Genomic DNA, 15,660 nt, shown 5'->3' with positions numbered 1-15,660 from the left:
CATGTACCTGCTGACCGTCCATGTGTCTTCTTGGAAAAATGTTCAGCTCCTCTGCTCATTTTTTAATCATTTGGTCTTTTGGTTGTTGATGTGTGTTAGATCTTTATATATTTTGGATTTTAACCCCCATCAGGTACATGATCTGCAGTTGTCTTCTCCCGCTCAGTAGGTTACCTTTTTGTTTTGATGATGATTTCCTTGGCTGTGCAGAAGCTTTCTAGGGTGAGGTAGTCCCGCTTGTTTTTGCTTTTGTGTCCCTTGCCTCTGGAGTCAGATCCACTAAAGCGTCTCTGAGAACATGTGTCTGCTCTTGGGTGTCCTTCCCTGCCTGTTGCCCAACCCCGCCCCCTGCTGTGGCATCATAGCCAGTTCACATCCCGGCTGTGATGCTTCACTTGCTACGGCTAAATCACATGCGGGCACCCAGCGTCACCCCTGTTCCTCTTCATTTGTCATCCCGTGTCTAATGAGGCCCTGGTGGCGATGGGTGGGGATCAGAAGAGCAGCTATTGTTCTCTGCGGACAGACTTGCTTTCTCCCGACTCCCCGGGGCCATGGGCCTCTTTGTATTTTGAGTCTGCACAGACAGGGCAAGAGGCAAGCTCTAGCCTCAGGGTCAGGGGAGAAAGGCAGAGGCCATGATCTCAAAGTTAGGAGGCCCCAGCGAAAGAATGAGACTTCTGTGATGAGAGTTCACGGGCCTGGAGGCCGGGGGAGCAGGGCAGGGGAGGGGCCGCCAGAGGGGGGAGGGTCAGCTCCACGTGACATCACACCGAGTGGCTTTCCTGGGCTTGAAATTGAGGAACTGAGGAGCCGTTGGTAGTGAGCGTCAGTCTCTGAGAGCGCAGGATGGAACAGGCACCCCAGCCTCTGACTCTGCCTCCTGCGTCTGCGACGGCCGGGGAGATTAATGACCCAGGGAGGCTATGACATGGTCCAAAAACTTTTCCTGGATTTTTTCCGCAGGCGACTGAGCCAGAGGCCGACTGCGGAGGAACTGGAGCAGAGGAACATTTTGAAACGTAAGTGACAGAGCCTGTGGCAAACGCTGAGGTTTCATGATCGCTTTGGTGATGGTATATCACAGCAAGCCGCTGGGCTTCTCCCGTGTGTGTGTGTGTGGAAAGGATCGAGACCCTCTCTGGTGCTGCAGGCTTCACCCCTGTGTGTTAGACCCCCCGAGACAGCCTCCCCACAGAGAAAGCAACTTCAAATCCACTTGGTTCATGAGGAACTCAGGGTCTCCAAGAAAAAACCTGCCCTTGAGTGGGCTGCAGAGTCAGAGAAGCTGGAAAGTTCGAGCAAGATAACTTCTTGTTAAATGAGAGCTGGGGTTGCCTTTAAAGCCAAATTGGCTTAAAAACTGCAAATATGATACTGATGGCTAAAATAGGGCAGATAGCCATTTGAAAACTAGAACCAGAGGATATGACTTTCTGCTGCAGCTGGCTGCTGCTGATAAAATCCCCCCTCCCTCTGAGCAGTCAGTTGAAAGTCTAAGAAAGCATTTTCCAGTGGAAATCCTTTCTGGCCTCCTCTTGGGCCTCCCATAGCCAGCTGCTGGAATAGCTGCTGAAGCTCTCTTTCCAGAAAGTCTCACTGTCACTCTTATCTGTGGACAGAAAAAAACAAACGAGCCTCTTGTTTGGTTTAGGACACAGAGATAATTTGAGTATGTAGAGAAAATCCATGTGGTGCTTAAAATATTTGTTTTAAAAATGCTAAAAGGAATCATCTCACGGACACCAACCAGCATTCCTCAGTTTAGCGGGGGAGATATTCAATAGTTGAAAAATAAAACCCCTCTGCTTCATTGCAGGATACTGTCATCAACACTGCCCTCTAGATGGTCAACAGATGTTTTTAGTTTAATTCAGACCCTCTCTCCCCACACACCCATCCCTTTCTCTCTCCAGAAAAGAGAAATTTATGCTATGCAGTTTTACAAAGCACACACACACCACACACACACACACCACACACCCCACACACACACACACCACACACACACCACACACACACACACCACACACACACCCCACACACACCCCACACACACACACCACGCACACACCACACACACGCGCGCGCGTCACGTGAGGCCTCTGCATGAGTGACTGGGTATTTCCACCACAACCAAACAAAAATGTTCTTGATTTTCCTTTTCTTCCTTCCTCATCGTGGTCCTGTGACTTGGTCAGTATCGTGTGGCTGGCTGTTGCGTTTCCCCTGGGGAGGCTGTGTTGTTGGGGTGTGGGGTGTGACCCAGAGCATCCCCCTTGTGCCCACATCCTGCCCCTTGCTCTCGGCTGTGGCCACTCCCCCACCCCTCCGGGGTGGCACCTTCAGCCCTGACCTTCCTCGGGCCTCAGGGCACCTGATCTATTCCCCAGATCTCTAGGAGGTTGTGTATGTGATTATGGTCTTCCTAATCCAGGGGTGCCTTTCAGAGTTTCTCCAGAGTTTACTTTGAGCTGAAACAGATTGAGAACTCTTTCAGGTGACTTCCCTGGTTGGGGAAACGTTTGGCTTCTGTGTCTCCCTTTCTGTCCCCACTTGAATCCTGACCTGCTAAAAATTGTCCACATCAGAGGGAAGAACAAACAGGTGGCCGCTGATTTCTAAACGCAGAGATCCGGTGAGCGTGCTTGCTCCTTCCTCTGCCCCGCCACCCGCCTCACACACCTCCGTGGTCGCCGAAGGACTCTGTGCTCTGGCGGGCTACGCGGTACCTCGGTCCTAACCTGACTCTTACTTGTGAAGAAGCTGAACCCTTCTGGGGACTTGTTCAGGTTTCAGAAGATGCGTGCTTCTGTCGGCAGGGACAGAGGTTTTGGAAAGAGAAGGCAGGGAGTCCCTAGCTCACCTGGCTCCCTAGAGGCACCAGCTCCCGCGTCTCATCTGCCCAGATCCCCGATAGACGATAAGCAGGCCCTCGAGTTGCTTTCTTCTCACCCTCCAGAAAGATGCTGGGGTTGTAGAGTTGGTTGCTTGTGCCGTGTAAGCCTGTGGGCTCAGGTTCAGGGAAGCAAAGAGTACCCAGCTGCCCCCATGGTTCCCTTTCATTCTCTGGCCTCTTCCGTCGTGTCCTGTGTGAGTAGCTGCAAATTGAAGGACCATTTGACCAAATTCAAACAGGGTCACCATTTTGCAGTTTCAAAACTTTTTGGAAAGATTTATTTTTCCTGCTGGTTCTTTGTTTTCTCCCACGTTCTGAAACTTTGTTTTCTGAAATAGGTGTGTGTATTTTTTTCTCTCTTTTTTAAAATCTATTGTGATTGTAAAACAAAAAATGTTTTGTGGCATCAGAAGATACCCTCAAATGGTGTATTCTGAGAATTATCATCTCGGCTTTCAGTCCAGGGAGGCAGCATGTCTCTAAGGTTGCAGGAGGGTGGGCCACCAGCGTGGGCAGCCTGGGGTGGGGATGGTGCTGGAGCTTTGAGAGCCCCTACCTGCCCGGCCCTGTGGGTGATACTTGCTCCACCGGGGGCAGCCAACGAGACTTCAGGCCCGTCTGAGCACACAATGAGCTGTCTGGTGGTGGCGGCAGTGATGACCTCGAGGGCTTTTCCTGGTCTCCCTTTTTCCACTTGCCTAATGAGGTTGTCTTGGTACCCACTGTCTGAGAATTCATGACCCTGAGTTTGTAAATGGCTTTGAACTAAAAGCCTAGATTCCACTGGTGATAGGTTAGGGCCCACACCCATCAGAGGGACCTCAGGAACACATGTAGGAGGTGAGAGGGCAGGGTGCTGACTTTCATGGCCCAGGAGGGGGCCTGTAGGATGAGGAGGCCCCCGAGTGGAGTCCGAGGCAAGTAACCAGTAATGAGGAGGGCTGGCCCCCAAGCAAAATCGGATTGGGAAGAGGCAGTGTGTTTGAGCAAGAGAAAGAGCTGGACCGTGTGTCTAACGTATTAGCCATGGAATGTGCAGCCCGCCCCTCAGTTCCCTTGGGCCTGTCTGTCAATTTCCAAGCCAAAGAGCAGTAGCTTAGGTGGTCTCTTGGGCCTCTGCTGGCTCTAATACACTGTGAGTCTGTCCATTTTAACCCAGGGCCCTTGAGCTGCCTCCTGGGTGCTCACCATCCACTCTAGGCCTTTCCGCCTGTCCTTCCCATCTGCAAATGCAGCTGTCGGGGGGACGAGGGGGAGGGACACCCTTCTTCTGGGTCTAACTGGCTGACTCCCAGTTTATCTCGGAGAGATTCGTTCATACAAAGGTGGTAATGGCTGACTAGTTGAATGGGTTTTTAATCCTGAAGCAATTCACATTTTTCAAAGGAACTCTGGAAGGGGAGGGAGGACCTTTCACTTCAAAGGAAGGCACTCTCATGTGGAGTTTGGGACCGCGGGGACCCCTGGGGACCTCAGCCAAGGGCCAGATGTCGGCATTTCTGGTGCTGCCCAGTCCACAATCCCGATTCTCACAGGCGGTCAGAGTGGCCACACCATGTCCCCGGGGAGAGGGGGGTGTCGCGTGAGGGCCTGAGTGGTGCTCTGACTCATCCTTGTTCCTCCTGGCGGGGAGGCATTGCCGCTTGCAGTGTGAGTTGGCTGAAGGCTGTGGTTGCTGGCAAGGAGAGGTGGGGGGACCCCACTTCTAGGCACGAGGGAGTCGCACTTTTAAAAATCTGGGCTCTACTGAGACCACTGACTGACAAATGCGTCCTGATAAGATAAGTCAGTGGAGTTATGGAAACATCATTTACGTCAGTGGTTTCAAATGGGCCCTCTTGATGCAGACGGTGCCGGTCAAGTCGCCATGGTGGCCTCTGTCTGAAGGCATCCTCAATTCAGTAGACGAGACACGGGGCACTGGGCCCAAGCTGACGTTCATGGTTTCCCTCGAGTCAGACAGTACTAGGCTGCAATCTGGGCGTCCGTCCCAAGGCCTGGGAGGAAAGTGAGGTACCCACGCCATCCGGCTACTTAGATGTGCCCACATTCTCTGCCCACCACCTCTCTGCTCGTTTCCCCAGGCCCTCTTACCTGCACACACCTAATGCTAAGCCCCCCCCCCCCATATTGCACTGAGAACATTTAAGCTCTCAAGTCTGCCCTAAGACACTCCTTAAAAGTCGAAATGCAGGCCATGGTACCCCACACTGTGGCCTGCCACATGCTCTGTGGACTTCTTGGAAGATTCAAAGAATTGATGGAATCAGGCCTTGCGAAAGGTGAGCGTTTTGCAGATCCAGCCTCTGTGTTTGGCGTCAGCCGTGCCGTGTGTTGTTTCTGTGGGGGTCTGGCCTCTGTTCCTTCCAGGTGGGGCACCGGGTGCCCCGGACCACCTCACAATGAGACCCCTTAGGTCACTGTGAGGCCTAAGGCAGAGCTGAGTGAGGCCCAGGTCTTGTCCAGAGAAGGGCGCCTCCCTGCTCCGAGGACACACCTGTCACTGTGAGCAGCACCCACTGTTTCAGGACCCACCTCCTGATCCAGCATCTCTGCCTGCAGACTCCAAAGGAACCCCATGTGACATGAAGAAAGTGAAGTAAGGTTGACCCGCTCACCCCCCTGTTTGAAACAGTGCAGGCGCTTGGAGAGTGTCCCCAGGAGTAGAAGGGTGGCTGCGGTCCGGACGGGGAACTCTCCTCCTGAGACTGTGAGCTGCTTGGCCTAGAACCTGTGGAGATTCAGAGGGTGCCTCCTTGGGGGACGCTGCAACCAAAACCTAAAGCTTCTTTGTTTCTTTCAGCTCGGAATGAACAAGAGGAACAAGAGGAGAAGAGAGAGATCAAGAGGAGGTTAACTCGAAAGGTGAGAGGGTTCTCTGTGCCAATGGGGCTGGGACAGCAGGCCACCCGCCCCTCGGGTGCAGGCCTTCCCCACCGCCTGGCCTGTTGGAGGTGACATCAGTGGTTCTATTCCTTGGGTGTCGGGACATATGGCTCTCTAGACTCTCCAGGGGCCAGTGGTCACACAGCTTCACAACCCTCAGTCCTGTTGGCTGGTGACATCCTATGTTGCTTCTTTTTGTGACAGCGGCCTACTCCTCCAAGCAACTTGATGGCAGGTGTATTATATTTGCAGTTACAGTAAATATTCTGCAGTTAAAAATTCACTGTCAACATCAGTAGTTCAAAATGTATCAGTTATTTGCTATGACCCTGGAAAATACAAGTTTTCCTTGTCTCCCCTGATAACTGCTCCTGACCTACTACTCAAGAACTATTTATTATGCTAAATCCAATTAATTAGGGAAATGTCAAATATACTGATAAACTAATGGAGATGTTTGAAAAGCACTTAGATAAAATTCAGGAAGATAGAACTTTTATATATTTTTCCATAAAAACCCCCAAAATAGATGGCTTGGCAATGCAGTGTAGACCCACGCAGATCTAATTTGGAGTAACCTCTCTGATATGAAGCTCTTTATTTGAGGCTATTCTTGGGGGATGTTGAGAAATTTAATAATTGATGGTACAGAAAATACTTTATTCTGTCTGACTAGAGTGTTTTTAATCACTCTCCTACAGTGACCATCTTGAGAGAAAGATACTCAAAGCTTAAAGACAGTTAAGAGGCACATCGAAATTAATTTTTAAAGTTTTTATTAATGGATTTTTCTCTGTGGACATATTATGCAAAGGAAGAAATTCAGAGATCCTGAAATACCATACCAGTTACTAAGGTGATGATTTGTTTCTCAGTGCTTTCTCACCCTTAGAGCACCCCAAACATCTGGTGACAAGCGAAAGGCCATCCCAGTTAAAAGGAGTAAGATAAGCAAGAGTCTGAGAGCCACGAGAGCTCGGGCCCTCACTTCACCCAGGTGCCCTCTCCCGAGTCCAGGTCTGGTTCTTACATCCTTAAGATCACCTAGCCTTTGGATGCAGGGCACTGTGTTTCCTGAGACTGAGCAGCGAAGGGGACCAGGGACGAGGGGAGATACACTAGATTGTTCTAAGTGGGTCCTGGAAATGATGAGGGTATCAAAAGGAGACTGGTAATGACCCCATGTTTCTAATACAAACGTTTAATCAGATTTTTGTAACGTTCATGGGAGTTCATTGCTGGTACCCACCCCCAATTCTCCTAAACTTGAGGGTTTCTTGCTAAAAGCTAGTAACGGAAAGATTTGGACATGAAGTTAATTCTCTTTAAAAAAAAAAAAAATAATAAGTATACGATCTTGCAGGGGAAAACTTGACTAACTGCATAATTTGGCAGGAAGGGGTGAGAGAAGAGGGTTTCCTCCCACACCCATCTCCCCTGGGAGAGCAAGGGGGTGGGGTCCCCAAATACCCATAGTTCTTGCAAGTCTTCAAGATAAATGCCTCTTCCTCCTCTCAGTTACCTCTCTCTTCTCCCAGAAAAAGTGCCTTGTAATTTCAGCATCTGCCATCCCCTGGGACTGGCTCGGGGAATTAGAGATAATGAGCTTGAGGGAAGGGATAGGCTGCTTTTTATAAGGGAGAGAGAGACTGCAAGTACCTTTCACATCTGGCTCTGTGAACAGAGGTGTGGGGCCTGGCAGCTGGTAGGGAATCTGTACACCTCCTGGCCCTGGACACGTTCTGCTCCTCAGGAGCCTTTATCACAGCAAGACCAGATGCCAGAGGGCGGGGGGCACGTACCTTCCCTCAGCCGCAGGATTGCCTCCATATCCTTCTGTCGAGACCTGAGAGAAAGAAAACACAGTAGCGGATGCTGATTGCCACAGACCAGGCATTCTCTTCTGCCAAACTGAGACGAACCTAAAAAATCATATGCTTCATCTTCTAGTAGATGCCTGTTTCCCGCTTCCAAAAAACTGCTAGCTAGCTTGATGGATGGATGAGAAGAAGGGAGGGAGGCTGGCTGGAAGGACGGCAGGGAAGAACTTCACCTGGGTCAGGTCGCAGTAGTAGTGGAATCTGGGTCTTGACGTGTTCCCTTTTGTTGAGCGCTTGCAAGTGACACTTTGCTGCCAACCTCTGCAGCCCGTCATTCCCGGAAAACCAACTCTGGCTGCAGAGACTATTTCCTTAGCATCCAGGCAGGTAACCTGGGTTCACTTTACCTGGAAAGTGAGAGCCAGTCGTGAGCCAAAGGCGCCTCTCCTCAGCCCACATGGCAAGGCTTGTGAGCCCTTGCTCATGACGGAATCCCGGTGGTGGTTAGTCAGACTCTCCCAGCAGGAAAACCCAGGGCCCTCCTCGCTCACTCCCTGGTAGCACCTGGGCCCAGTTCCTCATCCCCATCAGATTCAGGCATGAAAGAGAGTCCCTTACCTTCAGAGCCAATCTCTAGATTTCTGTTCACTCCAGACTCTACCATAGACAGGCTATGAGCAAAATCCAGACCATAATTTCCAGAAATTTAAATTAAAAATTCCATGCTTGCATGGCACACTGAACAAACAGTACTGTTTGTCTGCCACCCCAGGGTAAACCTTACCCGTCAGAAACACAAACCAGGCTGTGAGTAGGAGTCTTTATAACGCAGACAGACATTTATCATGATAACGAAGTACTCAACTGGCTCAGATGGTAAAGAATCTGCCTGCCAATGCAGGACACCCAGTTCGCTCTCTAGGTCGGGAAGATCCCCTGGAGGAGGGCATGGCTACGCACTCCAGTATTCTGCCTGGAGAATCCCATGGTCAGAGGAGCCTGGCGGGCTACAGTCCATGGGGTTGCAAAGAGTCGGACACAACTGAGCGTATTATGGTAAATGTCTCTTTGTATTATAATGACACTTCGAAGCTCCCTGCACTCATTTCTGAGTCAGGACAGACCCCCATTTTTGCTGACAGCAAACCCTGACCATCGAGCCCAGGAAACCTCTGGTTTCCTGCAAGAGGCCACTGCTGACACCAAAATGCCTGGGAAACCCAGGAGAGACTGGAGCCACTCGGAGGGGGAGCTGCGCAGGGTCTAGACGGGGGACCAGTCACACCCAACATACCTGTGATCCCCAGGTCTCTCCTCCCTTGGCCGAGGGGTAGCAGCAGGCTGCTTGGGTCCCATCTGGAGCCTGGCAGTCGGTGTCACCATTCTGTTCAGTGCCGGCCAGGCAGTCATCTAACGTTCTTCGATTGTAGGCCACGTGGTAGCAAGCTGGAACATTCTGGCACCAGCCTAAGGTGTATGGCAGCTGCATAAGATAGAGTCAGAACAGCCAGAGGTGGTTTGGATTCGCTTGCTTGTGTTTGTTTTATAGGCCTTTGTGCTAAGATTCTATTTGACTACATCTTCTATTAATAGAATTAAACACAGTCTAGGGCTTAGAGAAAAACTGCTTTTAAGTAACATTGGTTGAACATGAATTGACAGCATCCTAAAGAGAGAGCAACTGTGTTGCTCCAGAAGAAGTGAACCTAGTGACAGGAAGAGGTAACAGGAACGTCAGCCTCGAGCTGTGAAAGTACAAAGGGAGGGTGCTAGTGGGTGACACGGGAGATGGCGAAGTGACTCAGCTGCTTCACTCCTTCACCGCAGACTTCCCTAGAGAACCCGTCCCAAGTCTTCCTCGGCATCAACGCGGCCTCACTCTGCCTTTGTGGGCGCACCTTTCATCTGAGCTAGTGAGGGGCAGGGTCTCCATGACCCCAAAAACCAACACACTCCTAATTCCTGTGCACCCCAGAGTTTGTATGTACTTTTGTGTGTCTGAAACGCAAAGATTACAAACCCTTCTTGCAGAGAGCACTAAATTTGACACACAGAGGTCAGTTCATGAATCCAGAATAATACAAACCTGTTGTGTAAGGTTTCAGTTCACCTGATGGGAAAGGCAGGTACATGTGGGAAGACCCACCACACCCACACAGAAAGACACACTGCAGTGTTGTTGAGCAGCCTGGCTGCTTGTCTGCATAGTCCTGGAGGCGGCTCACGAGACAGTCAACTCCGTCACAGAGTCTGGAGAAGCCCCGGGGCCAGGAATCAGGAGCCCTGGGTCCCCGCCCTCCCTGGTATGTGATGCGTCAGCTGTGCCTCTCCACCTCGGGTTCTCACCTGTACACTCACGGGTGGACCAAGTGATCTAAAACATGGCTGGTTGACCACGTCTGTGTCTTTCTCCCACAGCTCAGCCAGAGGCCCACAGTGGAGGAGCTTCGGGAACGGAAGATCCTTATCCGCTTCAGCGACTACGTGGAGGTGGCCGACGCTCAGGACTATGACCGCAGGGCTGACAAGCCCTGGACCCGCCTCACTGCTGCCGACAAAGTGAGAGGGGTGGGGAGGGCTGCCCGGGCCTCGCGGCCGGGCGCTGGGTCTCTAGCATGCTGCTGGGAGCCTGCACGGAGCCCTGGAGCAGAGCCGGGGTGCCCGGGTGGGCACTGAAGGTGGACGGCCTTGCAGGCAGGCTCCTGCGAAGGGCCACACTCCTTCCCTTAGTTTGATTGGGGGATCTGACCCACTAGCTCTGGAAGGACCCATCCTGAGGCGTCACTGTGCATTCTGAGCTTAGGTCCACCGAAGCAAGACCAGGGGCTGACCTTTCAGTGTGCACCAGGGACCCCAGGATGTGGGCCAGGTGGACGGGCCCTCTCGCTGCCCAGATGAACAGCTCCGGGCAGAACCCCAAATCAAACTGTTTGCATCTTAGATTTGGTGGGGAGGGGATTCTTCGTAGGTTCTAAAGGGGCTTCCCTGGTGGCTCAGATGGTAAAGAATCTGCCTGCAATGCAGGAGACCCAGGTTCGATCCCTGAGTCAGGAAGATCCCGTGGAGAAGGGACTGGTTACCCACTCCGGTATTCCTACCTGGAAAATTCAATGGACAGAGGAGGAGCCTGGTGGGCTAGAGTCCACATGGGTGTAAAGAGCTGGACACAACCGAGTGACTAACATTTCCACTTTTTAAAGAGTATCTCAGGGTGACTGTTTCTCCCAGTGGCAAGAATCTACTTCACGCACCTATCTGACTTTGTTGAAGAGGTTTCCTCATGTTTTCAGGAATAAAATAGAAGGTGGGCTGCTTCCTCCGCACACTCACGGGCTTCTCCTTCTTCTAGGCTGCCATTCGGAAGGAGCTCAACGAATTTAAAAGCACTGAAATGGAAGTTCATGAATTGAGTAGACATTTAACAAGGTTAGTATCAAGAGGTTTCTTTTTTTTTTTCTTCCCTGCTTCAAATTATATTTACCCCTGGACTGAACTGTCCTCGCTGCTTCTGGAGGACGAGTGCTGTGCAGTGGTGGGTGCGGTGAGAGGGGAAGATAAACGAAAGATCCAAATGGAAGGATCCACAGGTTTCACCGTGGTTACTGAAAGCAGAGGAGTGTGTGTGAGGTCTGGGCTGAATGCAGCCTTCTCAGAGCCTGCAGACGAGTGCTGGACGACGGAGTGGGTATTTATGAAAACATAAGCTGAGGAGGAAAGGTCATTGCTGATTACAGCAGAGACCAAACCGGGTCAGGGTACCAGATCCACATGGTACTTTTACATGGGGGTCACGCCTGTGGTTCGGTGTCCTTTTCCCAGACAGTCCTGTGTGGTGCTTCTTGGCAAAACTGAATCAGACAGAGATTGGAGGGGCTTACACAAGGTCACAGGGCTGGTTAGTGACAGGCCATCAGCTCCCTCCTTCTGCCTCTCTCCTTGGTTGAACGTTGGGAGAAACAGTACCTGACTCGGGGACAGGAGCTTGGGGGTCCCTGCCGTGCTGCTGAGTCCTTACCTGGGCCGCAGCCCCTGTGGGGAGCTCCAGACTAAACTTCTCCAAAACCAGGGGTGCACTGGATGGGCCTCAGGTTCTCCAGGGGTCTTGTGGAGATTTATTTGCCTTTGGTTGGAGATTTAAGCCTCCCTGTGGCTGTCACAAACAAGGATGGAGGCTGGAGAGCTTGGCCTTATCAGGTCCAACACCATGGGCAGCCGCTAGGTCTTGACTGAGTTGTTTTGTATTCCTAGGTTTCACCGACCTTAACAGTCGAATTCCTCTTGAGTGCTATGCTGTCTTCAAAACATAAATTTATAAGAACCATAAGTGCTGGTATTTATTCACTTCCCCATTACGATGTAAATCTTATGAACTGCCTTTTTTTTAAAAGAAGAAGAAAAAGAAAAGGAAACACAGGATTCTGTTTGCAAAAACAAGATGGTTACAGCTCAGCTGCCGGCACCACCGTGGATAAGGGACTGTGCCCCATCCCAGGCCAGGGGCACTGAAGACTTGCCTGTGCTCAGAGCGGCCCTGGGCCTCAGGCCGGCAGGTACTGCGCTCGCTGAGGCTCCCTCGAGCCTGTACCGCCAAAGTGTCTGTCACCTGAGTCCAGAGAATGCCGAGCTGGTGGATCTGTCCTGGGACGACTGTGCAGAAGCAGGCGGCCCAGGGGTGGTGCCCCATCAGAAGGAGGCTGCTGAAGGAGGCTGCACCACCCACGTGGTGAACTATGGGGAGAGCCCTTCTCTAGGGCAGCCTGTGGTCGCCAGGCCGTCCTCAGAGTGCATGCGCTCCAGGTGCGGAAGGCGGGCATGAGTGCCTGTCCTGTCCTCTCGGGCCAAGCCGGCTGCCCTCCAGGAAGCTCTGGTATCGCAGGGAAAGGCTGTTGTTAGATGAGCCCAGAGTCACAGGGGATCTTACGCATGCCAGCAGCCTCTGCTGTCTCAGTGGCATCATGCGTGCGAGCATAAGGCCGCTGTGGAAGGCACCCAGGCTGGGGTGACCAACAGCCTGGCTGATGTTCATTCTCTCTGCGTGTACCCCAGGGCTGGGGACCGGGTGGCAGGGCCCTTAACGGCCGAGTTGAGGACCAGGCCAGGATCCATTCCTGAAGGGCTGGCTTCCCCCAGCAGGTCCTCCACAACCACCCGAGGCCCTTCCAGGCTGGCTGGGCCTGGAGGTGTCCTTGCAGAAGCCCCAGGGTGGGGGCAGGTGCTGGCCCTGCCCACCGGGAGGTACCTGCTTCTCCAGGGAGCATCCTCCTCTCCATCTGGAGGCTGGTGAGGGTGACAGAGGTCGGATCTCTGTCCATCCTCCTCACCTGTGATCACAGGAGAGCGGTGGGGACAGGGTGTGGCAGAGGAGGGGCAGCTCCAGACCCTGACCGCTCTCTGCAGGGGGCCGCCTGAGCTGCTTCCGGTTTCCTTCCCCTCCAGGCTGGCCACGAAGCTCAGTTGTTCCACCAGCTCTCCCGGTGATGGCTAGAGCCCTACCACACAGGCCCAGGCTTTAGGAAGATGCCAGCTTGGCCTTCACCAAAAAAAAAAAAGGTAACCAGTTCCCACCCCAAGCCGCGTGGGATCACATTACTCTGGGGCTGCCCTGCCATCACCATAGGTGAGGGCGGGCTCCTTCTCTGCTGGCACTCACGGCTCCCCGGGGCGGTGTCACCATGCACCTGGCAGGGGAGCTCGGGCGGTGTTCCAGGTGGTGCCCGCCGGCTGGTGCCAAGCTGGCGCACGCTTTCCTCACAGCGCCTGGCGCCCAGCCCTGGGAAGACGCGTCACCCCCTTCCTCTCTTCTTTGAATGTTGAATCCGGATAGTTAACCGCCGTGGGTGGAGGCGTTGTTCAGGGAAAATGTGGCCAGGATTTTAGCGTGGCTGTAAACAGTGTCTTCCCGAAAGACTTACTGACGTTTGAATGTGCAAATGGTGTGATGAAGGATGCGGGGCTCTTCCGTGTAACTCCTCTGCGTGGGCACGTGTTCCCTGCCGAGGTGCCCGCCTGGCCGGGGTCTGAGCCTGGGCTTCTAGTGTTGTGATGGTCAGCCTTCTCCTGGCCCAAGAGCGAGTCCCTTAGGACTCTAAGGGACCTCATTCCACTGCCTGGACGCCTACCACACAGGCCAGGGGCTTCTCTGCTGGCCTGGGTTCCAGGCCTTTCAGATTCTTGGGAACATGATGCCTCAATCGAGTTCCCTGCAGCCCGCCTGCCAGGGGTCGCGGGTTCCCACCCAAAGTGCCCCATTGTTGCAGCCACTTTGCACATGGAAGAAACTGAATGCAGTTTCCGCTTCTCCTGCAGAGTAGCTTTTTCTGGAAGTAACTCCCTGCAAATTGAAGGTGCCCCTCCCGTGTCACTGCCCCAAGCTGGGCTCTCCTGAGCCCATTGGAAGTGGCTCAGCAACCTCTGTAGGTCACAGGATGGACCCTCTGCTGTCTTTCCTTCCTTGAAATCTTGAGGTATTTACAGAAATCTATCCAAATTTCCTTTTTGCCACATTGTTAAAACAACTGAAAAAAGTGTTTCTTTCCAAAACGACAATTTGATGGGGGGAGTGGGGGGTGGCGGTGGGAAAAAGGTAGGCTAGCTGGTTTACAGTGTGCCTCTTTTTCTGAAAAAGCTACAGTTTGAGCTTTTTTGTCATTTGCATTAGCACAAGAACAACCTGAGATTTCTCAAATCAAAATGTTTCCCTCTGATCAAACACTGCCCGAGGTCCCCACCCTATCCAGGACTGAGGAGACTGCCCTGGGCCTACCTGCTCCTTGGAAATCGCTGACCTATTCCTCCCCAAAGGCCCTCAAAGCTCTGTAAAACTTTAGCCTTTATGTCAGATTAGAAAAACCAAACGATGTGACGGTGGATGTGATGAAAACCTCCGAGCTTATTTTTCTCCTGCCTATGAACGTGTATTTATACTTGCCGAATGAAAACCGTGATGTGTGCTTCGGTGAATGGAATTTCAGGCTCCCCCTGTGCACAGTCAGTGGGCAAAGGTCACCTTAAACGACTTTTTCCTCCCATTTGTCTGTTGATCCCCCAAATGGTTGCTTTTCTCTGGTTGCTTCCCGGGTGTCTGTCCATAGTTTGTCTTTGCACCGGAGTGCGCTCCCGTGTTCTGCTTTAACCGACGACGGCTGTATGAGGAAGACAATGTAAATAGAATACGAATTAAACTGGAGCTCTATGGCCTAGGTTTTGTACAGACAGAAACTGCATGGTATTTAAATTATTGTTTGTCTCTGATGATGTATGCAGTTTCTTTAAAAACAAACCAAAAAAAAAAAGTCTTAAAAAAAACATTTCCTTGACTCCTGTGTGTTTTTACTGACAACCAGCAGGAACCACCGAAAATTCTTGGATTGGTTGGGGGGAGTGGTAGGTCAGCTCATCAGCAAAAGAACAAGAGTTATGAAAACACAGAACCACCTCATGTAACTGGTACTGATGGGGAAGGGAAAGACTGCTGCACATACATAAATGAACTTTCTAGGTAAGTTCTAGCATACAAGTTTTTTTCTTCTTCTAAACATCTTTTAAAGACTATCTAAATGTATTTCTAGTTTTCTGTCCTTTAGTAATCTGGGAATGATATAAATTACTGTCCCCAAGCAAAAGCCCCAGAAGACTTTGCTCTTGGGCGTACATACATCTGTCTCCTTTCTTGAGCAACCTGAGTGTTCATCCTGTAAAAAAGCCAAGACCTTTTATCGCTTAACCTTTTGGTCCCAATGTGTCTTTCTGGAGGTTTTATGGGAAGCACAAAGTGCTGCAGGGCGTGCTGGCTGTGTTTCAGGTGGTGACACTACTGAAGATGCACTTGGTCTGCTAACAAACGAAGGTGGTGTGGGGAAGAAGACCCAGCACGGTGCCGCCCCCTGCGCCACTGCCAGGGATCACCGGGGTGTCCTTTCCTAGTGCAGATGCTGATGCTGCTGGTCCGGGCATCGTGCTGCTGAGCAGCGAGGGCTTAGGAGATCTATCCAGAGGTAGCCTCCATCCTCAGTGGGCCAGAGGACCAGGCGCACTGCTCGATTCTTTGCTGAGCAG

At 51.9% G+C, this 15,660-nt stretch overlaps 1 protein-coding gene and 1 long non-coding RNA gene across 2 annotated transcripts in view; one reads left to right on the top strand and one right to left on the bottom strand.

Annotated features, from left to right (window-relative positions):
* The window catches only part of PHACTR1 (phosphatase and actin regulator 1), a 516,206-nt gene extending 500,764 nt beyond the window's left edge, over nt 1-15,442 (top strand). The window contains exons 10-15 of the mRNA XM_068994199.1: nt 967-1,022; nt 5,703-5,764; nt 10,024-10,164; nt 10,955-11,031; nt 12,199-12,402; nt 15,358-15,442. Coding sequence (XP_068850300.1) covers nt 967-1,022; nt 5,703-5,764; nt 10,024-10,164; nt 10,955-11,031; nt 12,199-12,402; nt 15,358-15,442 — 625 coding nt within the window. The remainder of the gene's footprint in view (nt 1-966; nt 1,023-5,702; nt 5,765-10,023; nt 10,165-10,954; nt 11,032-12,198; nt 12,403-15,357) is intronic.
* On the bottom strand, nt 7,528-8,981 carry LOC138097861 (uncharacterized). The gene is made up of 3 exons (XR_011146529.1): nt 8,900-8,981; nt 7,839-8,012; nt 7,528-7,631 (listed from the first exon to the last, which is right to left on the bottom strand). It is a non-coding gene; the product is annotated as an uncharacterized lncRNA (long non-coding RNA).
* Nucleotides 15,443-15,660: the final 218 nt, after the last annotated feature.

The sequence above is a fragment of the Capricornis sumatraensis genome, chromosome 22 (assembly GCF_032405125.1).
Source record: "Capricornis sumatraensis isolate serow.1 chromosome 22, serow.2, whole genome shotgun sequence".
Lineage (NCBI taxonomy): Eukaryota > Metazoa > Chordata > Mammalia > Artiodactyla > Bovidae > Capricornis > Capricornis sumatraensis.
Note: the sequence above shows the minus strand (reverse complement) of the source record. Positions and strands in the feature narration are given on the sequence as shown.